General features: G+C 39.8%; 1 protein-coding gene across 5 annotated transcripts in view; it reads left to right on the top strand.

The window, feature by feature from the left end:
* The window catches only part of inpp4b (inositol polyphosphate-4-phosphatase type II B), a 514,249-nt gene that overhangs the window by 53,158 nt on the left and 434,613 nt on the right, over positions 1-26,478 (top strand). For 3 of the 5 annotated variants that reach the window (XM_078404977.1, XM_078404995.1, XM_078404967.1), the window contains exon 3: positions 20,156-20,220. In XM_078404977.1, the coding sequence (XP_078261103.1) occupies positions 20,156-20,220 (65 nt within the window). Of the gene's footprint in view, positions 1-20,020; positions 20,221-26,478 lie in introns of those variants that run through there. The other 2 variants (XM_078405003.1, XM_078404987.1) reach the window with 1 other exon arrangement.

Below are 26,478 nucleotides of genomic sequence, written 5' to 3'. Positions count from 1 at the left end.
AGGAATGATTGATGGAATTTAATACAGAGAAGTGTGAGGTGTTGCATTTTGGGACGTCGAACAAGGGCTGGACCTACACCGTAAATAGTAAGTCTCTGGGTAGTGTTGTAGAACAGAGGGATTTAGGAGTACAGGTGTATGGTTCCTTGAAGGTCGAGTCGCAGGTGGATAAGGTGGTCAAAAAGGCTTTTGGCACTTTGGCCTTCATCAGTCAGAGTATTGAGTATAGAAGTTGGGAGGTCATGTTGCAGTTGTATAAGACGTTGGTGAGACCGCATTTAGAATATTGTGTTCAGTTCTGAGCACCATGTTATAAGAAAGATAATGTCAAGCTTGAAAGGGTGCAGAGAGGATTTATGAGGATGTTGCCAGGACTAGAGGGTGTGAGCAAAAGGGAGAGGTTGAGTAGGCTGGGTCTCTATTCCATGGAGCGCAGAAGGATGAGGGGTGATCTTATAGAGGTGTACAAAATCATGAGAGGGATAGATCGAGTAGATGCAGAGTCTCTTGCCCAGAGTAGGGGAATCGAGGACCAGAGGACATAGGTTCAAGGTGAAGGCAAAAAGATTTAATAGGAATCCGAGAGGTAACGTTTTCACACAAAGGGTGGTAGGTGTATGGAACAAGCTGCCAGAGGAGGTAGTTGAGGCTGGCACTATCCCATTGTTTAAGAAACAGTTAGACAGGTACATGGATAGGACATGTTTGGAGGGATATGGACCAAGCACAGGCAAATGGAACCAGTGTAGCTAGGACATTGTTGGCCAATGTGGGCAGTTGGGCCGAAAGGCCTGTTTACACACTGTATCACTCTATGACTATGATGGACCAGGATGGAGAATGCTGGAAAAGAGAGGTTGGGGTGGAGCAAATCCTGGCAAGTGATATTTTGGTACTGTTATACCTGGAAAACAAATTGCTCTTGCAATGATCTTACTTTGGTTGCTTGGGCCTCTTTTTAACTGATACTTCAGATTAGAACATGAGATTGGTATGGCAGTTTTTTTCCCATACCTTTGTTCATTTGGATTTACAGCTTTGCAAATCTGCAAGGGTCATCTTACCCATTGAATCCTTTGGATTGAAAGAAAAACTGTTGGGATACATCTCAGCCATCAGCCAACTGCAGAATATGAGTTTGTTCAAATAATTCCATTGATACTGTTGTCATGAGGAATCAATCTTGAGCAATTGCTGCAAAATATGTTTTGCAGCTCAGTTTTGCCTCTTTTGTGCCCTCCAGGGAACAATATTCTGGCTATCCAGATTCAGTGGGCTGGACATCAAATTAGTCCCATGGCTGTTGACAGAGGCCCTATATCTTTCGTACAGGGGATATCTGGATACAATGTGTCCGGGTGTTCTTTCATCCTGCCTGCTGCCCCCTCTGCATGTAATTCTTCTAACAAAGGTCTATTAGTACAAATCATGAGTAAGTTAAGGACATGAGTACTAATATAGAAGTGGTTTCTGACCCATCGTAGTATTCCCAGAGCAATGATGGATTTATATAGAAGGTGAAGAATTATGCTAACTTTAGGTTTTAGTAACCTGAGAGGAGCTTCATGTGAACAAGGAATGTCATTACAGCCAGGTGTATTTGACAATAAACTAATCTGATTGTACTAGATCTGAAATTAGTACTTAAATTCTTACCACTTTATTTTCTTTCTCTTTTCAAAATTTTATCTTTTTATTCAAGGTCAGATAACCCATTAAGATGAATGGGGTGTTGCTATTTGCCTCAGCCATCACATCATAACGCTGAAGGGCCAAATGCAAGTAGTGGAGTTAGTGATGAATCCAGGACAGAGTGAGGTTGGATGAACTTGCATTTGATATTGTCTCCAACTTCCAAATGTCAATATGTTGGCACAAATTGGTTTAAGGGGTGAAGGGGAAAAGATTTAATAGGAATCTGAGGGGTAACTTTTTCACACATAGGGCGGTGGGTGTATAGGACAAGTTGCTAGAGGAGGTAGTTGAGGTAGGGACTATCCCAACATTTAAGAAAAAGTTAGACAGGTACATTGAGAGGACAGGTTTGGAGGGATATGGACCAAATATCGGCAGGTGAGACTAGTGTAGCTGGGGCAGTTGGCAAGTTGGGCCGAAGGGCCTGTTTCCACACTGAATCACTCTATGACTCTATGACAAAAATCTGGAATAAACTGTTTCAGGAGGTGTATAAATACCTGGTGGTCTGGGGGGCCATTGGGTACTGGAGCCAAATGGGAAGTTGATCGCTAAATAAGAACATGTTACAGAACAATGGTAGAAATTTGCAACAAGGTTGAAGACTTCATTGGTTGCTGATGGGTTTTTTTCCCTTCTGGCACGGACATGATTTTATTTTACAGCTCATCGCATGCCAACAGTATGAGCAGTTGTTTGCACAGCAATAGAAATATAATCAGCCAAGGTGCCACAAACTCAAGTAGGCTCCTTCCAGAAACAAAGATGTCTTAGTGCAAGAGAGGGTTAGCGAAATCTGTTTTATATAAATACATTAATATTGATGAGCAGATTATATTATTTATTGGTTGCTATTGTTATGTTTTACCATAGACTCTTCTGTCTATTTCAGCATTATGAAAATTGTTCTTAAGAAATGGTCTAATATTTTATGATTTTAAGAACAGGACCAAATTGAAATTATCCACGCAATTATTTTCAATGCATCTTAGTTCAGTTCATAAGGAGTCCAATTTTTTAGCTCCTGTCTTAAGGAGATCTAAAATGCATGAGACTTGCATTTGCGTTAGATATAGTTTATTAAATTCAGTACAATTTTTCATCAGTTGAATTTAACATTCCCCTCTGTAACTTTGTGGTCGTAATTTTTTTTGCGAAGCCCTGAATATTAAAAAAATCATGTTTGCTTGGCTGCAATTGAACTTCCTTACAAGTTATCTGTGGAATACAAGTTAGTTATCATCTGTGGATCGGAGGATATCAGTTGTTAAATTGTTCCAAAGTCACGGGGATGGTCGAATTGTGGAAGTGTTAGGTTTAAAGTATCTTAAATACATTTAAAGTGATGAAAGATAGTCAGAAAACACATGTATTCTCATGTCTCTAACCATATCTGTAAGCTTTGATATTAATGAGCCGATGTGAACTGGGTCAGGTGGGAAATGGGGACAGACTCAAACTTCTGAACTCAGATTCTCCCTATCTTAAAGAATACCTAATTCGATCAACAACATGGCTGGTCATGATCTGTTGTGGCTTTCTGCTGCTGAAACTGCTTTTGTTACTTTCAGACTTGATTGTTCTACTGATTTCATGTATCCTCACAAACGTGACCTGACAACCCATGCCATCCATATTCTAGGTACCACTCCTCTGCTCAGTGACCACTATTAGTTTCTTATTTACCAATTATTTAAAGCTAAGTTTCATCCTCATGTTCAAATCTCTCCTTGCCCATGTCTTCCAATCTTCCCTCCTGTGTGTCGTATAATCTGCTGTGAAGTACGATGGAATGTACAGCTGCAATAGTAGATTGGTTATTTGCCTCATCGTTTGCTCTGGCATTTAATAAGATTATGGTTGATCTTCCTTGATTATTCTCACATCATTTGATTCCATTGCTATCAGAAAAGCTTGAAAATACTCAAAGACTAAGCAACTAGATTAGGTGGGGTTCACAAAGATTCACAACTTTTCTGGGTGAAAATTTTCTATTTATCTCTGCTCCAAGTGGCTGATCCCTTATTCTGATAGTTTGACTCCTGTACTCCCCCAGCCAGGAGAAACAATAACCTAATAGCTACCATAAAGATTAAAACACAAATGCTTCATCGTTATAAGTTCTGGCGAAAAAAGGTTTTGTCTGTGCAATCTTATCCTTAGGATAATCCCCTCATTCTGCGAATCAGTCATGTGAATCTTTGTTTGCACTCCTTTTAAGGCAAATATATTCTTCTTTAGGCAAGGAGAACAAAACTGCACGCAGTGTTCTAAGCATCATCTTATCAAAGCATTATATGGTTACAGCAAGACATCTTTATTCTTGGTTTCCGATTTATTTGAAACAAAGCCAAACGTACCATCTACTTTCCTGATCTTGAGGGCATGGATTTGTACACTAAGTATGTACAAGCACACGTAGCATCTTTGAAATGCTAATGCTTCTCAGTCTCTTTCATTTAAAAAAACAATTTCTGTTTATCTTGGAAGACGATAAAGTTTACATTTCTACACTATAATTATAGCTACCACATTCTTACCCATTTTATTTAATCTGTCTATTTAACTTTGCTGCCTCTTTGCAACCTCCTCATAGTCTACCTAGTTCTGTATCAACAACCAATTGGATAGAGTAAATCTGGCACTCCTTCATCTTATTGATATAACTGAGGTTGAGCATTGATGCTACCGATAGAATACTGCCCCCATTGAAGGAAAAAGTCTGTTTTAAAGAAATGGAAGGGCTAGCATGTGTTCAGTTCTTATTCTCAGTTGCACTTAATAGCAATTCAAGGAATAGCTTAAGAGAAACAATGAAGAAGATAGATGCTAGACTAACAAGCCTCAGCATATTTGATGTGAGTCAAAAGAAAGGCAGGATGCATTTGGGTTCTTAATAGGCAGGCTGGTGGTGTGTATTAATGTTTCAACTTACCCTTGAACATAGTTTCTCATCATTTTGCAATATTGTTTGCGTTGCTGTTTTAGTAATTGGTTATATTTGAGTTGTAAACAAAGACAGCAAAAAGAAAGTGTTTTAAAACGAAAGGAATAGTTTAGCAAATATTGCTTCACCAATGAAGTTCAATAATTCATCAGTGCCATTAAGATTCAGCTTACACATTTTGGTAAACAAGGAGCAAGACATTATTATTGCAGCTGAATAATGATGTCTGAGATATTTCTGAGAGGCCCCAAGCAAAACAATCATGTGCATAGTTCTTGAGTAAATGAAGAATTGTGGCCATTGGCGTACATTGGTGGCTGGGGAAGCTAGCAGTGGCTATTGGCTTGTGGAAAAGTGAGAGGTAATCTCTTCTAGTTGGTGCCCAGAAGGAATGCTTCTTCTGATCAATGCTGGCATTGGTTCTTGATATGCTTTTTACAATGTATTCAGCTCATTCAGAATGAAACAATAAGATTTTTTAAAAATTATCCCATAGAACTCTTTAATTAAATGATACTGCATTTCAGGTTTTTTTTCTGATTGTACTTTCTTTACACATCGTTTTGAGTATCTGACTGGAAATGTGCACATACTTGTTTTCTGTCAGTTCCTTTGTTGCACTACTGATTGTTTGGGTCCCATTACCAGCACAACCCTATTTAATTATAATCACAGAGATGTACAGCAAGGGAACAGGTTCTTCCATGTCCAGAAAAAAAAACCTGCAGATGCTGGTTTAAATCGAAGGTGGACACAAAATGCTGGAGTAACTCAGCGGGTCAGGCAGCATCTCTGGAGATCTTCCATGTCCATGTTGACCAAGTGATATTAGGGTAGTCCCATTGCCTTCGTTTGGTCCACATTCTCTCTCAGCCCTTTCTATCCATATATTTATTCAAATGTCTTTTGAAGATTGCATCTATTTTTACAGCTTCCTCCGAAAGCTCATTCCAGATATGGCTGACCCTCAGAGTGGAAAAAGTTGCCCCTAAATGTCCCTCTTAAATCTCTCCCCTCTCATCACAAGCCTATGTTTGCCAATTGGAGTAGGGGGCCCAAGGGACTTCAATTTGATGATCTAGGCGCTGGTTATGTTTGCATTGCTGTGAGTTTTGATGTAGTGCAATTTGCGTAAGATTCATGATGTATAATTACTTACATAATTTAAATAATTTTAGATGTAAATTCTTGCAAGGTCTGGGGTAGAAAAATGCATCTTTAAAAAATGATTTCCATTAAAATTATATTCCTTGATAAATTTAATAGTGGTAATCAAGCATTATTTTATAAATGTAGCTGAAAATGTATGAATACCATGTGCTTTAATGTCATTGATTTCTCCATGTAAAATATTTAAAATAACTGAAACCAAATAACAAAAAGTTGTATTCAATGTGTTATTACTTTCATTCATTACTGTGGGTGGTTTCCTAAATTAAACAATTTAAAATAAAAATTAAATAATTTTGCTAAAATCAAAAATGTACTGAATTAAATGGGGAATTTTAAGGCCACGTTTTTACTGCACTGCTGAAAGTAAAACAAGAAAATGCTGGAAATACTCAGCAGCTCAAGTCACTGTTGAAAGAGAAGCAGAGGCAACCTTTCAAGTTGAAGATTGTTGTCAGAATTGGTAAATAGACAAAATAAACTTTAGGGAGGGAGGGAAACAGGAAATGTTCAATGGTAATTTATTTGTCGCATATACTGAGGTACAGTGAAATTCATATTTGTATACAGTTCAGTACAAGTATCACCATACATAAGCACCTAGATACATCTTAGATAAGCATGTCAGTTACTGTGCAAATGCGTAGTAGTAGTACTTTGAGACAGTATACAGAGTGGCCAGATTTGGCACCACTTTCAAGTCCCAGTCGTTACAGGTGTAGAGTTTGTAACCTGACCATGAAGGCCCGTTGTCCTGGTGGCGTTGCAGGGTCGTTAAGTCTAGATGACTGCAATGCGCCCAAATGTGGAGTAAGTTGCATTCAGGCCTCATTGTATCGGTAAGGTAATGATGAAAAGTTGAGCCAGCAGTGACAACTAGGCAGCATGCTGGCTCAGCATGTGGGATTAAGGTGCGCTAAAAAAAAAATTGAAGTCACTATACGGGGGAAATCCATAATCTGGCGTCATGTCCAGCACAAATGAAAACGGTTAAGAATACTGCATTGTAAGAATCTCAATTGTAGGATATTCCGAAAGGAATTCCTCAAGCTGGTGACCTGAGCCCATCTAATTGCTTCATCAACGATCTTTCTTCTGTTGTAAGATTATGTGGAAATACTTGCTTGAGTTTGCTCAGTGTTTGGATCCATTACCAATCCTCAGGTAATGAATCAGTCAATGAACATGAGCAAGACATGAACAGCCTTCTGGCTTGGGCAGATAACAGATGCGCAACATCCACACACACAAATGCTGGGTATTGATCATCTCCAGCAAGAGAAAATCTCACCTCCTCTCATTGACAGTTTACAGCATTACCTTTACTGAAACCTTCGCCTCATGGGTCTCTGTTATCAGAAGCTTGACTGCTGCAAACATCTCTACAAAATATGTTGTCAAACACTTGCATATTCACCTGAAATGTGAAGGGGATGGGAAATTTGGAACCTTTGTGGAGAATTATTTCAAAGCTGTGAGGTTGTTTTGCTGATTCAGTGCATAGCCTCCGTGGAAGATCAAGTGGTGGTCTTCAGGAGGTGTGCTGTTATTGTTTATTATTTTTTAGCTAACCTGTTATCTGAAGGGTCTTGACCCGAAACGTTACCCATTCCTTCTATCCTGAGATGCTGCCTGACCTGCTGAGTTACTCCAGCATTTTGTGAATAAATACCTTCGATTTGTACCAGCATCTGCAGTTATTTTCCTACATTATGGTATTGTAATTTAATCAATAATTTCATGCATTGCAGATGTCTTAACTATGAATTTGTCATAGACAATTTGAATGGTTCACTTTAGTTGCAGTCAATGGATATAAGTTATAAGTAAGCAAAATTCTATATCTGATGAAATATCATTAACATATATAAATTAGAGATTGTTAATGGTATAACCACACATTTCTACAAAAATTGAAAATTTTACAATCGATTGGACTGAGTGGTTCTTAATTTCTAAAGTTTAATGGACAATCTGTTTATTTGTTATGCCTTCTATCATATGGTATAGAACAATTATTATGTTTTTATTGTTGTCGTCAGCAATGGCCTTCTTCACAGTCCCTTCACAATTTCCCTTAAAATGTGTGATGTTATTTCTGGCTTTGAAGTTGTTGGAGGTATCCTCATGATTTCCATCTCCTTTGTTAGCTGTTGGGAAAAATTAGTGCTATTTGGTTACAGATCAATGTTCTGCTTTCTACAGTTTTCTGTATCACAATTATTTATTTTATTTTTCCTGCTCACTTTTCTCAGTGAATTACTCAATATAGGACTAAGTTGAATAAACAAGACAGTTTGTATATTTGATACCCAGCTATGCAGCTGATATTGTAGAAGACACAAATAGTGGTTATGAAGTGGGAAGAATAGGAGTGCTGATCTGGAAATAGTTACAATTATTAATGAATCCTCACTCTTATTGCCGATTAGTTATTTTTACTGGAAAGTATATGTCTAGGCACTGGATGACACTATCTCTATGTTAAATTATCTGCTGAGAAATTACCATCAAGAGTATAATATCAAGAAACGTGGCATGAGTGAAGGTAGACAAAAAATGCTGGAGTAACTCAGTGGGCCAGGCAGCATCTCTGGAGAGAAGGAATGGGTGACATTTCGGGTTGAGACCCTTCTGGCATGAGTGAATGCTGGTGATGTTTACTGACTATCGTAGCCGAGATATTTAATGAAAGCCATTTTCTTTTATGCCATGCAAAACAACCTCAGCTGCACCTTACTATTAATATTTCACATCATGGAATCATGAACTATGAGAAATAGATATGAATTGTTTTAGGGCACCATTTGCAGATGCTGTCAGAACTGTTGAATTCCTTCAGAAGTTTTTTTTTACTCAAGATTCCAGCAACTGCTGTTGCTGGTATCTTCATTCCTCGCCTTGCAACCTGATGGAGTGTAACAACTCGCATCATCCAGAGCCCAGACAATAGCAAAAAAGCAATAAGAAAAGAATATTTTGTCAACAGACATAAGAATGTTATAAGCTATTTATCTGGATTTTTTAATCTCTTAAAAACTGATATTGTTACTTCACCATGTGAACATGTTAGTTGCACCATGGCTGAATAAAATTATAGCATTCACAATTATGCGTAACTCTGTTATAAAAGAATGTAGATATGAATGTATAAAATATTTATCTGTGTGCAGTGGTCAAAAGTGTTTGCAAATGTCATAACAGATTGTAAACAAATGGAATGTGTGATCAATGGAGGAAACAATCAGCTGAAGCCTCCCAGATTGCATTTATACAGAACAAGCCCAGACTCTAATGCTGATCAATATGCTGTCTTGCAGAAGGAGCATAAAGTCAAATGGTCAATGAAGCTCATTTATTTCAACCAAGCCAGTGGAAACAAACTAACTCCAGACCAACTTTTAGAAATAGAAATAATAACGAAAGAGATGTAACTGTGCCACACTCCTGCCTAACTCTGGTATTTTCTCAAAATGTTTTCTGCATAAAGAACAATGCACTCCTTTCCACTTCCTTTATTTTAATCACTAAAGTGTTCTCCCCCTTCCCCCCCCACTTCCCTCACGTTTCTGCCCCAACCCTCCCCCACCCCTACTCCTCTCCTATTCCCACCCACCCTTCCACTCCACTCTTCTTTTTACCCCTAACCCCTCCTCCCACTCCTTTCCCACCTCCTTCTACCCCTAATCCCTTCTCCCTAGAGTTAATCAAAGCCAAATGCTGTTAGATGATGTCCCCAAAGCCATCTAAGATTTTTCCTACATTAATGGTGTATCAATACAGTCTGTTGTCTTTAAATGACTGGACAATTGATGTTATATATGGCTAGGAATCATTAATTAATTACAAAATTGATTGTGTTAAATAGGAATGAAGTAAAACATCAATAGTAGTTGTTTTGATTGGTAATCATTTACCAATCAGTAAAATTATTGAATACATACTAAATATAATGCTTAGATAGCTCATGTTGCAAATAAGAACTTGTCATGGGATTTGTGCAGCTGATGGATTGAGGTCTACCATTGTAGTCTAATTGGAGCAATTTTACTGTGTGTGAAATCCAATATGTCTCATGGGTTTCATGTTCCTGGATGTCAAAAAAAGTAAAAACATAAGCAAAAAAGAATAACGATAGATCACAACTTGTCAATATTCCCATCCCAAAATTGCCTCTTTCACAAGTGATGCATATGATCCAGTGAAAGGTTTGAGCCCCACATCACAGCTTTGAGTGGCCACAGTTCACACTGCCTTGCCCAGACCAGACCTCACAGGCATTCTCCACATTGAGCTACAGAGTTATTAGATTCCTAACACAACAGTGCCTGCGGTAATGGTATCTCTCAATACATATCGTTATAATGACCCCTTTTAGCATTAATTCCATTAGTGCCCTTGTTCCTGGGAATGCATCCTGAACGTGAAGCCAGGCATTAGTGCAGAGTTGGATGAAATCTTGTAATCCTTAACTGAATGTGATCTTTATTTGTCCCAGATTAGTATTGACATTGTTGCATTTAATATCTATGATAAGTAAACAGCTTGATGGAAAAAATACCTGAGATTCTATGTATAAGTCAAGGCACTGACCTGATAAATATAAACGGAACTAAAAAGCTGAAGAGTTTAAGACGGTTGATGATTATTATTAGCACTGAACCAAAAATGAGCATGGATTATAAGACTAGAAGGGATTATAAAACAGAAAATTGGAGAATTATTTAGCAGGTCAAGTGGCATTCATGGTGGGCGAAGTAAAGTTAACATTTTAGCATTCACTTCTCACTTCCCAGATGTTATTAACTTCCAGGAAATTTCCAGTTCTTACTGCTGTATTTCAGTTTTTCAGCACCTGTAGTGTTTTGTATTTGAATCGTATAGATGGGTGATTGATTGTTTTAGAAATAGGATGGAATTACATTACTACAGATATTGGTTGTGAGGAGATTCAACATAGCTTTGGATGATTTATGGTGGTTTCCAGGGATGCGTTCACCACCATAAATCACCAAAAGGTGATTGCAGAAGCATCTTCAATTGAGCGGGGTGGAAGGGGAGGGGGCCTGGGTATGCATAGATCACATGAATGGTACCTCTGGATTAGCGGCTTGCGCATGTGAGAGTGTCAGTCATGTGATCTGGCTCTGATCTATAGTGGTGTGATCATGCGTGAGAAAGGGACCAGCAGTGGAAGGAGAGAAGTGGGAGAGAATGCTGAGGAAAAACCTTCGAGGTCATACCAACAAAAAATTGGCAAAATCTGGATACTCAGCAACAAATCAGATTTTTTTTAACTGAGTGGTGGAGGAACTCTGGGACTCTGTGGAGAGAATAGACCCTTTGGGTTATGACCCTTGAGATAATAGAGGAGAGGGGACAAAGCTGGAAAAGAGAGCTGGGTATGGGGCAAATCGTGACAAGTGACCGGTGGATACGTGACAAAGGTAAACTTACATCAGGATGGAAGATGGATGAAGAATCCAGAAATACATTATGTTCATTTACTGACCATTTTACTTTATATTCACAGATTTAACTAATTTCATGCTGTAAGTGCACACAATTTGTCCTAGTGTAAAGACAATATGCTAAGACAGTTTCTTTATATTTCTCATGACAACTCGACAGTTGTTGCTTATTAATTCACAGTCCTTTTCATAGTTCAATTCCCAGTCCTTTCTCATCAATAGATATTATTGATATTGTTACTTTCTCCTACTGAAAATAGAACTCACCTCTCATCCATCACTTAAGCTGTTTGAAAGAAGCTCATCTTTCTTCTTCTCAATGATTTATTTGTGCTTAAGCAATTATTATGTCTCTGAAGCCCACCAGGAGTTCAATTTTGAAAATTCAAAGATTTTTCTGTTACTCCAATCATGCTGATACATGGATCGCATGGAAAGGCTTGTGGTTCTTGAAGTGATCTCTTTGCTATTTTGTCGATGTTTTATTGGAGGCACTTTTATTCCTTCCAAATTCCAAAGGCTTTTGATTGTGCACCGTCCCCTTTCTGGTATCGATATCAAATTGAAATTAAGAATGTAATTCTTCTAACAATATCTAAAAGCGGCACTTTAATACCATAGATTTAATTTATTAAATAAATCTGAAATGTGAACCAGAAATAGTAATAATGAAGCAGTTGGATTACATATTACTATCCTCACTGATTGGGGTCTGTTGGTCAGGTAGTTGAGGATCCAGTTACAGAGATGAGTGCTGACACCAAGTCCCGCAAGTTTGGTGAAAAGCTTGGATGGTATAATGGTATTAAAGGCAGAGCTGTAGTCTATTAATAGGAGTCTGACGTAAGTGTCTCTCTTATCCAGGTGTTCTAGAGATGAGTGTCGGGCTAGGGCGATGGCTTCGTCCATGGCCCTGTTGTGGTGGTAGGTGAACTGCAGTGGGTCAAGGCTGCTGGGTAGACTGGATTTAATGCGTTCCATAACTAACCTCTCAAAACATTTCATGATGATGGGTGTCAAGGCCAGGGCCGGATTAAGCTGGTGCGGGGCGTGTAGTTAGGGTTGCCAATTTCTTCCTCCTCCTCCTCCTCCTCCCTCCTCCCTCCTCCTCCCTCCTCCCTCCTCCCTCCTCCCGTATTTGGGAGTGCTATAGTTGCACTCGATCTAGGCTGCGAGGATACTACGACTCCGTGGAGCAAGATGGCGACGAGCCAGGCCCTCAATGCCCGGTAGAGAGGTGGATCCTGTTTGTGACCGGGTCCAGAAGGAAGCCATCGAGGAGGACATCCACGACAAGTTTGCCGAGTACGATGAGATCAAGAACCTGCACCTAAACCTGGACCGGCGCACCGGCTACCTCAAGGGCTGCGCTCTGGTGGAGTACGAGACCTAGACTACAAGGAGGCGCGGGTAGCCATGGAGGGTTTGAACGGGTCGGAGCTGGCCGGGCAGCCCATCAGCGTCGACTGGGGCTTCGTCAGGGGGCCCCCTAGGAGCAAGAGGCAGGAGAAGCCGGAGCCCGGACCGAAAGCGTCACTGAGCTGGGACGGAGTGTGGAGCGACCGGTGGATCGGAGCGGCCCTCAGAGTGTCGGGGACTGAGACATGCCTGCAGATGGCTGTGCCCAAACTGAGCCGTGCGTTACAAGGGCCGTTTAATCTCAGTCGGGACTGTCATGCGGCTGGGGAGAGGGTGGGGAGGGAAGGGTAAGGTTGGCTTGTGCAAAACAACACTCAGAAATAATTTTAATTAAAAAAAAATCGTCAGTCTGAAGAAGCATTTAGTGCGGGGCCCTCAAATGCGGGGCCCGTAGCATATACTACTTTTGCTACCAGGTTAATCCGGCACTGGTCAAGGCCACTGGACGGTAGTCATTTAGGAATGAGGTCTTGCTTTTTTTCGGCACTGAAATGATGGTGGTCTTCTTGAAGCAGAATGGAGTAGGGAGAAATTAAAGATGTCCGCGAATACTCCCTCTAGCTGGTCCGCGCAGCTACTAAGGATATGGCCAGGAACTCCGTCTGGGCCAGTTGCTTTTTGTGTGTTTACCCTCTAGAAGGCCAATGTAACCTCTGCTACAGCCACACTGGGGAGAGGCACACTAGAGTCTAAGGGCCAGGTGTCACTGCCTTGTTGGCCTTCTGCTCAAAGCGAGCAGAGAAAGCATTCAGTTCATCGAATAGGTTCACACTATCACCAATGATGTTGCCTGACCTTGCTTTGCAGCCAGTTATCTTATTTTAGTTTAGTTTAGTTTGGAGATACAGTTTGGAAACAGGCCCTTCGGCCCACCGAGTCTGCACCGCGCAGTGATCCCCGCACATTAGGACTAACCAACACACTCTAAAGACAATTTACACTTATACCAAGCCAATTTACCTACAAACCTGTACGTCTTTGGAGTGTGGGAGGAAAGCAAAGAAACTTGGAGAAAACCCACATGGCCACGGGGAGAATGTCCAAACTCCATACAAACAGCACCCATAGTCTGGATCAAATCTGGGTCTCCGGGGCTGCAAGCGCTGTAAGGCAGCAACTCTACCGTTGCGCCACCATGCCACATTTCAGACCTTGCCACGTTCTCTGTGTGTCTGAGTGATTATACTGGGTCTGAAGTTTGTCCTGGCATTGTCTCTTGGCATCGCTGGAATCACCTTGGAATCATCATTCCCAATATGATCCCAACAGCAGGGCGAAGCGCCAGGCAATGACACCATGCGGATTATATGGCTGGGAGACAGTCCTGAATAGTCACTCTGAACATTAAACTTGGCAGTGGGTCAGTCATGAGCAATTAAATCTCCTGCTGATTTTCATCTACGACAGTTTCTCAGTTAATTTTCATTTTCCTACCTGATGGTGTATAATCAGCAAATTTAAATGCAGCCATCTATTTGGCATTCCATCACCAAACTAAATACTCATTCTTTCCTTGGCTGTACTGTGTACCGCCTAGCAGTTGCTCTCCTTGGCTATTTAGACAGCATCTGTCACATCTGCAGCCCCGACCACTGTGAAAAACCAGAGCAGGAGGTGTATGCAAACACCTGTGGGTTCCTCTACAAGTTGCATTATATCCAAATCCAGAAATAGCTCTGTGTCTAAGTCCTGGAACTCCCTATTGAACACTCTTGCCAGAAGGACTACAGAGGTACAAGAAGATTGTTCAATAAATAACATCTTGGAGGCAATTAGGAAGAGATATTTAATGATGCCCTGCCAGTGAAGCTCATTTCCAGAGAAATGGACGCCTCCTTTTGTGAGTTACCTTATTAATTTTGAACATTATATCATACTATATCGAATGGTTCCCCCTTAATAGCCCTGTGATATTCCCAAAAACTTATATTAGATTTATCAAAAACTTTTTTCCCTTCATAAAACCTTGTTCATTCTATCTAATCATGATTTTCTATGCTTTACCGTGACACTGTTAAGGATAGATTCTAACACAATCATATCAGTAAAATCATATCAGTATGTTAATACAGTGAAACTAAGCCACCAGCTTCTAATTCTTTTGAATATGCATTTACAGCAAATTTTAATCGTAAGGGAAAGGTCACAATGATTTCCTTCATAAAATAATCCGCAATATCAAATATGTATGTGTATTCATTTTAATCATCTTGAAACATTTAATGGATAAACAGACGGTTACAGATTAAAATACTAGACTTTAATGCAATCTGAAATCTATAGTTTCACTTTAATTTTTCACAGTACCTGGGACGATACAGCATGAAAATATCCCAATAGCTCAGTGTCTCAAGTCCTGGCAACATCCTCGTTAACCTTTCTGGATTCTTACCAGCTTAACGGCATCTTTCCTTTTACAGGGTAATCAAAACTGAACACCATACTCCAGGTGGATCCTCACTAACATTTGTACAACTGTAATATAACTTCCCAATTTCTATATTCAATTCCCTGACTGATGAAGGCTAGTGGGAACTATGGACTTGTATTCCTAAATCCTTTTGTTCCACACGTTCAAGGGCTCTGCTGTTCACAGTTAAGGTCCTGCCTTGCTTTGACTTCCCAAAATGCTTCACCTCACACTTGTCTGCATTAAACTCCATTTGCCATTCATTGGCCTACTTGCCCAGCTGATCCAGACTGTAATTCTTGATAGACATCTTAACTATCTATGATAACACCTACTTTAGTGTCATCTGCAAACTTGCTAATTGTGCCTTTTACATTCTCATCCAAATTGTTGATCTAGATAACAAAAAGCAATGTGGTCAGCTCTGATCCCTGATGCACATCAATAGTCAAAGGCTTCCAATCCAAAAACCAACCTTCTTCCACCACCCTCTGCCTCTTACCTTGATGCCAGTTCTGTATCCAGCTAGCTAGCTCTCCCTGGATCTCATGTGATCTAACCTTCCAGAGCAGCCTACCATGCCGAACGTTATTGAAGGCCTTGCTGGTCCATATAGACTACCTCTGGAGCCTTGCCCTCATCTACCTTTTTGTTTAGTTCTTCATACAACTCAATTAAGTTTGTCCACAAAACTATGCTGACTATCCCTAATCAACCCTCGTCTTTCCAAATGCATGTATGTCTTATTCTCAGAATCCTCTCCAGTAACCTTTTTATAACAGATGTTAGGCTTACTGGTCTTTAGTTCCCAGGATTTTCTTTGCAGGTCGTCTAAAAATAGAAGCACAATATTAGCCACTCAAATCAAATCAAGCTAAATCTTGAGAAGGCTTCATTTGATTTATAATACAAAATATATTATTTCTCCAAAATCGATGCCTGTTTAAGAATGGACAAATGATAAGCATCTGTATTTGATTAGTGTAACAAAAGGGGACTAGACTAACTTATATCCAAAAGTATAAACTGGATAGGTTTTTTTGTGATGTTATAATGCCAAATGGTTAACTAACCATACCAATAAGAGTAGAACCAAAGAATTGCAGATGCTGGTTAATACCAAAGAAAGACACAAAGTACTGGAGTAACTCAGCGGGTCATTTTGAAGCAAAGGAACACATGCACATGAACTAGATGGACAAATTTAGACATAAATCTGAATGCAAGTGTGAAACACTTTCAATGAAGCTGATATGAATTGTCCACCAACCAGAATTGTATAAAATGAGGGCACAGGGTAATAATGCCAAAGGAATTGAAAAGGAAAATAATAGATACATTTCAGACAAAATACTTAAGTGCAGTTAATAGATTTATGAATTGGGTTGGTATTTGACAAAGGTAGAGAAGACCTAGTCAGTAGAAGTATGCTTTGTTAGGATTGCGGAACACTATTTATTTAAAGACTAGACCAAGTGGGGCCCAAACCTCTCCTGCATTGGTGCAGCACCCTCTCCACCCTCTAACGCAGTGAAATTAGAACAAACACAGGTGCAGTTGTTGTTCAGTAGCCCCGCATCCCCGGGGTGAGCGGCGGCGGCGGCGAAGAGGGAAGTTTCACTTGTGTTTGTTCTTATTTCACTGCATTTGAGGGAGACGGGGCCAGGGAAGAGAGTGGAGGAGCGGCACAGATCTCGCTGGCGCAGGGAGAGAGGAGAGGGGAGAGAGTGAGGGAGCAGCTCCCGCATGTGGCGGTGCTCCTTCACAATATGACACCCTCCCCGCGCTCCCGCTCTCACCCGCTGCTCCCTCTACCCCGACTCTCTTCCCCTCTCTCTCCCTGAGGTGAGCGGCAGAGGCGGCAAAGAGGAGGGAGGTTTCCTTGAGTTTGTTGTGCGAGGGGGCGCTGCGATCTCTCGCCTTGTCCCGGCTCTGGGTCGGTGGCGATCCGCTCTCTGGCGAACCTTTGCCGGCAGCTTTTGTCTCCAGTCCCTGCCAAAGAATTAATCGGGTCCAAGTCATAGCCACCTGAAAGTGGCAACACAAGTAGTAGAATAATAAATTAAGCAAATGGCATGCCAGCCTTTCGTCGGGCCATTGGGTACAGGAGGCTCTGATTACCCAGCTACAGGAAGGAAGTGGAGTCTTTGGAGAGGGTGCAGGAGAGATTTGCCCAAACAATTGGACAAACTTGGATTGTTTTCTCTGAAGCATTGGAGATTGAGGGGAGACCTGATAGGAATATATAAAATTATGACAAGCATGGACTGGGTAGAGTCAGAATCTTTTTCCCAGGGTGGAAATGTCAAGGCGTCACAGCTTTAAGGTGAGAGGGGCACAATTCAAAGGAGATACTGTATGTGTGGCAAGTTTTTTTTACAAAGAGAGTGATGGGTGCCTGGAACGCATTGCCAGGGGTGGTGATAGAGGAAGAATAGAAACTTGCATTTAAGAGGCTTTTAGATAGGCATGTGGATATGCAGGGAATGCAGTGATATGGATTAAATGCAGGCAGAAGAGATAATTAGGCATCTTATTTTCAAATGCGAAAACAGTCCTCACTTGTTACCCCTCCAGCCATCAGTGACATCTCTATTGAGGCTTCTGAAACCTGAGAAATATTCTTTACTCTCTATCCATAGGCATTGCCCATTTGAAGAATCAATTATTTTTTTAATGATTGCAAGTTCTCTTTAAGAAGTCCATTCACTCTTTAAATGTACTGCTTTGTGATTGCTGCGTTACAGTAGACGTAAGTTAGTGGCTGCAGACACAATTGATATAACGATGCACCTCACCAGTTAAAATTGATTGGGACATGCTCGGATACTGACTTCCATGGGCTGACCCTATGATTTTAATCAGATCTGCTTGGGGTTAAATTCTGAATTTTGTTTTTCCAATGTTTTTTAATCGAGTAACTTTCAATGATGAATATTACTTGAATTATTAAGAGCTGTTTGTACTTAATATTTTTTTAAACATAGAAACATAGAAAAATACTTGCAAAAGTAGGCCATTCGGCCCTTCGAGCCAGCACCACCATTCAATATGATCATAGCTGATCATCTAAAATCAGTAGCCTATTCCTGCTTTTCCCCCATATCCCTTGATTCCTTTAGCCATAAGAGCTAAATCTAACTTTCTCTTGAAAACATCCAGTGATTTTAAGTCAATTAAAAAAAAAATTGTTTTAAATTTTTGAAAATATCTGTTGTTTTGCCATTTCAATAATTTATATTAAGGTGCATACTGAATAAAGCATTGCAGATTTTGAAAGCTTGACACCTGCTGGGGAGTATATTATACATTAGCTTGGTTGTCATAGCTATCAAAAGCATGGGGCAATTAATAATGAAGGATTGAAACAATTAGCTTAATTTTGGTTCCTTGTACTACGGCGGGTATTGGAACCATAGGACACATACTAAATTTTATATTGTTTGGGTTGAATTTGTTTCTAGCTTTGTATAGATTTCTGATGTTGGCTTATTTCCCCATCATGTATTAATTCGCATTTTATTCTCCTGGGAAGTGATTTGGATCTTGAGAAAGAGCAGGGGTTTTTTTGTGTTTAGTGAGAGTCCAGGAACTTGCTTTGGACCACTGGGAATTTACTCAGTTCTTGAATTTATACAGAAATAGACTCCACAGTATATCAGAATTCAGACTTCCCTATTATGTGCAATGACTAGTCACATAAGGACGATTATATTGTGGAAAAATGTATTGGATTTGCAATTTTTCTATTTGGAAAATTACATTTTCACATGCACAGTGGTGCTTTGTAGCTACTTCTACTTAGATTGTGAAAGATACACCCCTGACTTTAATTGCCAATCTCGTTAATGGAAACTACCCAACAGGAGGGGGGCAATTAATGTAATACATTTTTCTCCTCTCAACCTGCTCACTGTGTTCTTTCGAAGAATCCAACATGCCAGCTATAGCAAGGGACTGGTACCCTATTTTAAAATGTATCCATAGTTTATCCATTAAAATTTTATCCATATCCATATCTATGCTATGGGGATCAGATCTGCAAATTCACTCTGAATCCTGAAGTCTGAAGCCTCATGGTGTGGGCAGAGGAGTTGGATGGTTTGCAGAGGGTTGGTTGGAAAGGAACAACTATCAGCTCGGCAATCATAACGAAACTTCTGAAGCCATAAGTTGAACCTGAACAGACTTGGAAAATACTTTTTAAAATTTAATTTTAACCAGCTTTGTGGGATACTGGGGACAGGCAGGTACCTCCAGACATCTAATGCAAGCATTAGGACTTGCTTTTTCAGGACTATCTGCCTCTGGATACTTGATAAATTGTTCTCCTCCATCTTGGTTCTGTCCAGAGCCTTCTAATCCTTCCATCCCTTCCACCCACACCCAGATGCAGCACCCCAGTTCTTTCCCTGACCTCATGGAATTTAAAACTACTGTTTCAAAGTCTGCTCTGTTTCACTTCATGTTGCTTTTTAAAGAACAAATGCCTGTTAATGAGGATACTCACTTGATTTGTATTTTAATGATTAAATACTACTAAATCAGTTTAACAAATTACTTCAGGACTTGCATGATAAAAATAATTAGATTTCACTTAACTATCCTGACTGGTCACATTTTATAAAAAACATGAATATTTTAGTTTGTGTTCCAGGCTTGCTGAACATGATTTACATAACTGAGGCCAATTTATCTTAATATAATGCATTGTTATGAGGTTTCATCTTTTATTTAAAAATACTAACGTCTTGTTTTACATAAAATCACACAAGTTTGTGTTTCTCTTTCCCTGTGGAAGCCAATGAAAAAACAGATGGTTTCTGCTGCAGTCACCAAATCTCTCAGCTGCAGGGTAAGAAGAGCCTTCTGGGGAGTTATCTGGCATTTAGCAGGCTGTCATATGTATGCAGCTGCTGGCTGGAGCAGGAATTTTCTGATGATTTTCTTCCCTGACCTTTATTACTGATGCATCTTCTTTCAGAACCATCTTTCCTTCACCAGCAGAATACCATTTTATTAATGTTTCATTTTCTCACGCAGAACTAATAGAAAGATGGTGCCGCCTGAAAGGAAATCTGCTGTTCTTAATGAAAAATAGGAGCTGTGTAAGTGATTACCACATCTATTTCAACCTGGTTTTATTGTGCTTTCCATTTAAACGTTTCATTTTATGATTGTTATATTATTTCCTTTGAACCTTCCATTGTTAATAGACACAATGTTCAGTACTGTATTGAATTGAACTTTCTGATGAGATCTGATTTGCAAACTATATTTGCTGTTCTTCGCTATTTATCAACAGCAGGTATGTGAAAGGCAGTGTGTTTTTTGAAGTGTAGATGATGACTATTAGTGCTAATTGACAATCGTCAGGCTGGCAGAGTAAGCAGCTATGCATGTCAGATAGCATTTCAACAGTGCAAACATTCGTAGAAAACGGCATGTAAATTGAAGACAATCTATGCACGTGAAGAATTACGCAAGGTGCGGTATAAACAGCTTTAACATTTAATTAGATGTTAAGTGTGCCAACAGAGGAGCACAAAATAAATATGTGTAATAAGTACTCTGCACATAGCAGTAAGAATCTATAGGTCAGAATACAAGACCAATAATGGTCAAGAACAATAATGGTCTTGCAGCACTCATTTGATTAATAATGTATCAAAGTTCTTTTTCTTCTCATATTGTAGTTTAGTAATTTACATTCGTAGAATCAGCAGTAATGTCTTTCTTTCTGCCATCCCAATGTACAAAGGTAGCTTTTCAGTAAATATTATTTTGAAATAATTTTTTCTAGAAGTGCTGACAGTAATGACCCTCCAAGATGAGCAAATTGTGCATATGTGCAATAATAAAATGTAATACTAGAGGTTTTTAAATTTTAAACATGAGAGATATAGCTGACAGCGATGTTAAGAAACCAGTTGCAGTATGTCTTTTATGAAGGTAATTGCTTTGTGCTAGGGCTTACACATGATTTGTGGTTTCTTGATGTTTAGCAGTGAAACTAAATGCTGTCATAGTACCGGCATAAGAAACCACTTTAAAATGTGTTAGGACCATTACTTTCAGAGATTTTTTAACCATTGAGGTGGTGCATAGTTTCTCCTATGCTTACATTTCACCAAGATAATCTTGCTAACGTATCTAACAAATCTGTTCTGATAAACATAAGATATAAAGATTAAATCTATTATAAATTAAAGGTATACATCATTCATTAAAAACAATTTTGTCAAATAGTTAGGCCGAAGATAGAGACAAGAAGCTGGAGTAACTCAGTGGGTCAGGCAGCATCTCTGGAGAAAAGGAACTTGAAGTTTGTATAGTGGCTGAATCAATATTTACACATGGCATTGCAACATAACTTACCTATCTTTCACAATTTGTTTTGTATTGTGACCATTATTGTGGACTTTACGAATAAAGTGCATGATGTGCAACAAACAATTTAATCTTATAATCAGTAAAATTAAACAACGGGAAAAATGAAGCTGTTCAACTGCTCGATACCTTAGATTTGTTTCAAGTATTATGTGATGTTGTGCCTGCAAATGCTGTTCTACTGGGAGAGTTTTCACACTTGTCTGAGTATGAGGCAGATATCCTGCAGTATCTGTGCAAGTGCAAATCCTAATTCGCAGTGCCTTTGTAATTTCTTAAGTACAATGTTTTTAAAAGGTTGGAAAATATTATTGATTTCTGGAGTTCCATTTGCTAGACTCTGGAATCTGTGAATCTCTTGGACAAATTTGTTGATCTTCACATTCATGTCTGAGGACGGGCATGCCATGCTTTGGGGATTCAGTTTTGTTCTGTATTTATTGACCAACAAGCAAGCTATTTCTGTACCAGTATATTGGTCTTCAAAATGTTTACTGCAATGAAAACATTGTTTTCTTACTGTTGACATGATCTTTTGGAAAATAGACAGGGATTCCCCAGTGTTGAGGTACAATAGAACTTCACAGTAATGAAACCCACTGCGGCTGTCAACAGGATCGTTATGACAGGATTTGGTAATTTATAGCAGCAATTTGAATGGAGTTTCATTTATTGTATTTAAAAATCTACATTTTGTAGATAACATCATTTAATTCATTTGTTTCAGTGGGTGCCTAAATAGTTACTTGGTTCCAGGCATCAACTGACAGTTTTTGTGTCCATCCACAGTTTGCATTACATGACTGGTGAATCTTGTTTTAATTGTCTATTTCAAAGTTCTGATGAACTATATCATCAAGATCTTCAGAAGTTACGGCACAAGTTTGTTTTCTTTGTATTTGACTTTCCTTTCAGAGACCATTGCGGCATCTGTTATCCACACACCTTAAAAGTCAGGCATATTAAAAAAATAATCTTATTCTTAATTTTGATCTTGAAATATCATAAAGAAACTTAAAAAAATATTCATTTAATTTTAAATTCCTCTATATTTTGAAATATTTACGGGATGAAATTGCAATAATAAAATTAAAGTCACTGCCTGTGACTGGGATTTTCTGCACTAGATTATGAAAGTCTTGAAGACACTCAGTTTTTACAGAAAAGCGATGGTTGGTGCTTGTAGTTTTGTCATCACTGTAAAATCAGGGCAAGCGACAATGCATAAAAAAATCTTTCCTCCAACATTTCCGTCACCTACAACGGGACCCCACTACTGGCCACATCTTCCCATCCCCTCCCCTTTCTGCGTTCCGCAGAGACCATTCCCTCCGTAACTCCCTGGTCCACTCGTCCCTTCCTACCCAAACCACCCCATACCCGGGCACTTTCCCCTGCAACCGCAGGAGATGCAACACCTGTCCCTTTACCACCCCCCTCAACTCCATCCAAGGACCCAAACAGTCTTTCCAGGTGAGACAGAGGTTCACCTGCACCTCCTCCAACCTCATCTATTGCATCCGCTGCTCTAGATGTTAACTTCTTTACATCGGCGAAACCAAACGCAGGCTCAGCGATCGTTTTGCTCAACACCTTCGCTCAGTCCGCCTTAACCAACCTGATCTCCCGGTGGCTGAGCACTTCAACTCCCCCTCCCACTCCCAGTCTGACCTTTCGGTCATGGGCCTCCTCCAGTGCCATAGTGAGGCCCACCGGAAATTGAAGGAACAGCACCTCATATTTCGCTTGGGCAGCTTGCAGCCCAGCGGTATGAACATTGACTTCTCCAACTTTAGATAGTTCCTCTGTCTGTCCCTCTCTTCCCTTCCCCCTTCCCAGTTCTCCTTCTATCTTCCTGTCTCCACCTATATCCTTCCTTTGTCCCGCCTCACTGACATCAGTCTGAAGAAGGGTCTCGACCCTTAACGTCACCCATTCCTTCTCTCCTGAGATGCTGCCTGACCTGCTGAGTTACTCCAGCATTTTGTGAAATAAAATAAAATCTCCTCATTTCCCATTTGATTCTTCTGCCAGTTATTTTTAGTTGTCCCTTAGTTACCAATACATCTAGGGTTCCTCAATTTCTCACATCAGTTTTCTCCATATTTAGTATGCTGTCTTCATAACTTTAAAAATGTCTATTAAATTCTATCAAAATATTTTCCATTCCAAAAATCCCAACAATCCCATCATCTCCAGTGTTTCCATGTAACTGATATTCGTAATCACTGATCCAGTCTAGTAAATGTCCTCTGTGCCCTTTGGAGCATTGTGACCAAGTTTACATTTTTAGATTTCATGACATAAAGCAGCATAAATAGGACATGTGCTTGGGTTCATATTTTAATTCTGACATTGAAGCTGCATGTAATGTAAATTAATCTCATGTATGCTGAAACTTAGTAAAACTTTTAAAGTGTGCTTGTTCTAGACATATGGATGGACTTAATTTCAGTTGGACCAGGCCGAGCAATTTTCTCTTATTTACCAAATATCTTTAAAACACTTTTTTTGTATCTTCTGTATTTTTCTGCAAACAATCTGATAATGTTCCTGGTCTCAGTATTCCGCAAGGAGGAGGTAAAGAATTGTCCAAAACACCATTTTATGTGCATTTGATAGATACAAAATGGCTGGAGTAACTTAGCGGGACAGGTAGCATCTTTGGAATGGGTGACGTTTCGGGTCAGGACCCTTCTTGTCTGAAGAGAGGTCTTGACCCGAAACGTCACCCATTCCTTCTCTCCAGAGATGCTGCCTGTCCCGCTGAGTTACTCCAGTACTTTGTATCTATCTTTAGTTTAAACCAGCATCTGCAGTCCTTTCTTACACATTGATGTGCTTTTGACCTGCTGCAGAGAAAGCAAAGGTGAATAATAATTCATTGTCTCATTGAGTTCTCAAATTCAGCAACAAAATGCTGTTGTCTTAAGTGCACTCACCCTTGTTCGTGATTAATCATTTCCTGACGTGTTTGTTGTGCGAATGTTACTTGCCACTTAACAGTCCATACCTTAATGTTGTCTAGGTCTTGCTGCATGCAGACAGAAACTACTTTATTTGCTGATGGCTTGTAAATAGAATTTAGCATTATGCTAAATTTGGTGGCTTTGGTGACTTATAGATTTATTAGCCTGCGAGATTTCCACATGGAATAGCAATCTCTTTATGCTATCTTTATGCGTTAAGAAAAAAATAATGCTCACCAGAAGACCTGTAAGATTTGAGATACCTGCCACCCAATTAGCCCATGGCCACTTCATGACACAAAGTTGCTTATGCCAAGTGTCATCTGAGATCTCGAACCCACTATTATTTATGCTAGTTTCCTTATCTAAAGATCCGCCGAATACATAACAATACATAATACATAACAATGTGAAATCTACAGTGAAAAGCAACAAAACCTGTGGCTTCCAGAATAGTGAAACAACAACAGAAAATGCTTGGGACACTCAGTTGGTTGGGCACCATCTACGAAGAATGAAACAGCTAATGTCCTTTGGCATTGACCCATCTACAGAGTATTAGCAGAGGACTGCTGTATTGTCAAAGCAGCCAATCCTCATATAAGATTTGAATAGTTCTGCCTTCTCAGGTTGACACAATATAGGATGAGGAGCAACCCATTGCATCTGTTTAGCCATGTGAGACCCAGAATTTTCAGTCAGCTGTGACAGGAGTTCAGATTTAAAAAAATACCAAATGGATTCAACAATCAAGAGCAATCAAATTCAAATGCAATCTGCAAAATATCTACAAACAGCAAAACACAACTTTTGGATTCATACTGAAATCCCAAAGCCCTAGACTTCTATACAGAAAATATTGATGGGTTCATGGGGAACTGCAGATCTTGCATTATAGAATCCGGGCCATTGAGATTATGGCTGATGTGTAACCTAATACCTCCTATTTCCCCACAATATGTTTAGTTAACCAAGATCTATCAATGTCAGATTTAAAATTAACCATTAATTGTTTTAACATATTCTTTGAAGTTTTCCAGAACCTCACATTTCACTCTCACTTTTTGACAGTGTTCTCTGATCCTGTGCTTACCAACCAGTAGAAATAATTGTTTTTGTAAATCCTCTATCCATTCTCTTTTATGATTTGAAAACTTGTTATCCTGTAACTTTCCAAATTCCAGCAAGTGTAGGGCAATGGCACAGCGAGTTGGGCTGTTGCCTCACTGCTCCAGTGACACAGTTTTATAACTAGATCCCGTCTGTGGGGGATCTCTAGGTCATGATACGATACAATACTATAGAACTTGAATATAGAAATTTCCCAGGAGGGAAATTGATGTGCCAACAGTCATAAAACACAAGATACATAAAACATGAAATTAAAGTGATGAGTGGAAAGGATTGGGGATGTGCAAAGATTGGGAGGGGAGTTGGTCTATCCCATGACAGAAGGGGAGGAGTTGTAGTTTGATACTGGAGATAAATGGGACTACTGTGTATAGGGTGAGCAGCTTTAAATACCTGGGAGTCCACATCACAGAGGACAACACACATTGCCGCACTGGTGAGTAAGGCAAGGCAGCGCCTTTACCACCTCAGACAGCTGAGGAAATTCAGAGTCTCTCTGAGAATCCTTCAGTGCTTCTACTCTGGGGCTGTAGAAAGCATCTTGTTCGGCAACATCTCAATCTGGTTTGGGAACAGCTCCGACCAGGACAGGAAGGCTCTGCGGAGAGTAGTGCATTCGCCCCCCTGCAGGACCTATACATCAGGAGGTGCAGATCCAGAGCCAGCAACATTATGGGGGACCCCAGCAACGGACTGTTCCAGTTGCTACGGTCAGGCAAATGCCTCCGCTGTCATGCTGTGAAAACAGAGAGGATGAGGCGGAGTTTCTTCCCACAGGCCATCAGGACTGTTAACTCATATCACCAGGGACTAATTTACTGTATTAATTTATTTTTTGTTTTGTGTCTTTTTCTTAATTTTTTTTTTTTTTTCTAT

This window comes from Rhinoraja longicauda, chromosome 1, assembly GCF_053455715.1.
Source record: "Rhinoraja longicauda isolate Sanriku21f chromosome 1, sRhiLon1.1, whole genome shotgun sequence".
NCBI classification, from domain to species: domain Eukaryota; kingdom Metazoa; phylum Chordata; class Chondrichthyes; order Rajiformes; family Arhynchobatidae; genus Rhinoraja; species Rhinoraja longicauda.
This window is presented reverse-complemented; position numbering and strand designations above follow the sequence as displayed.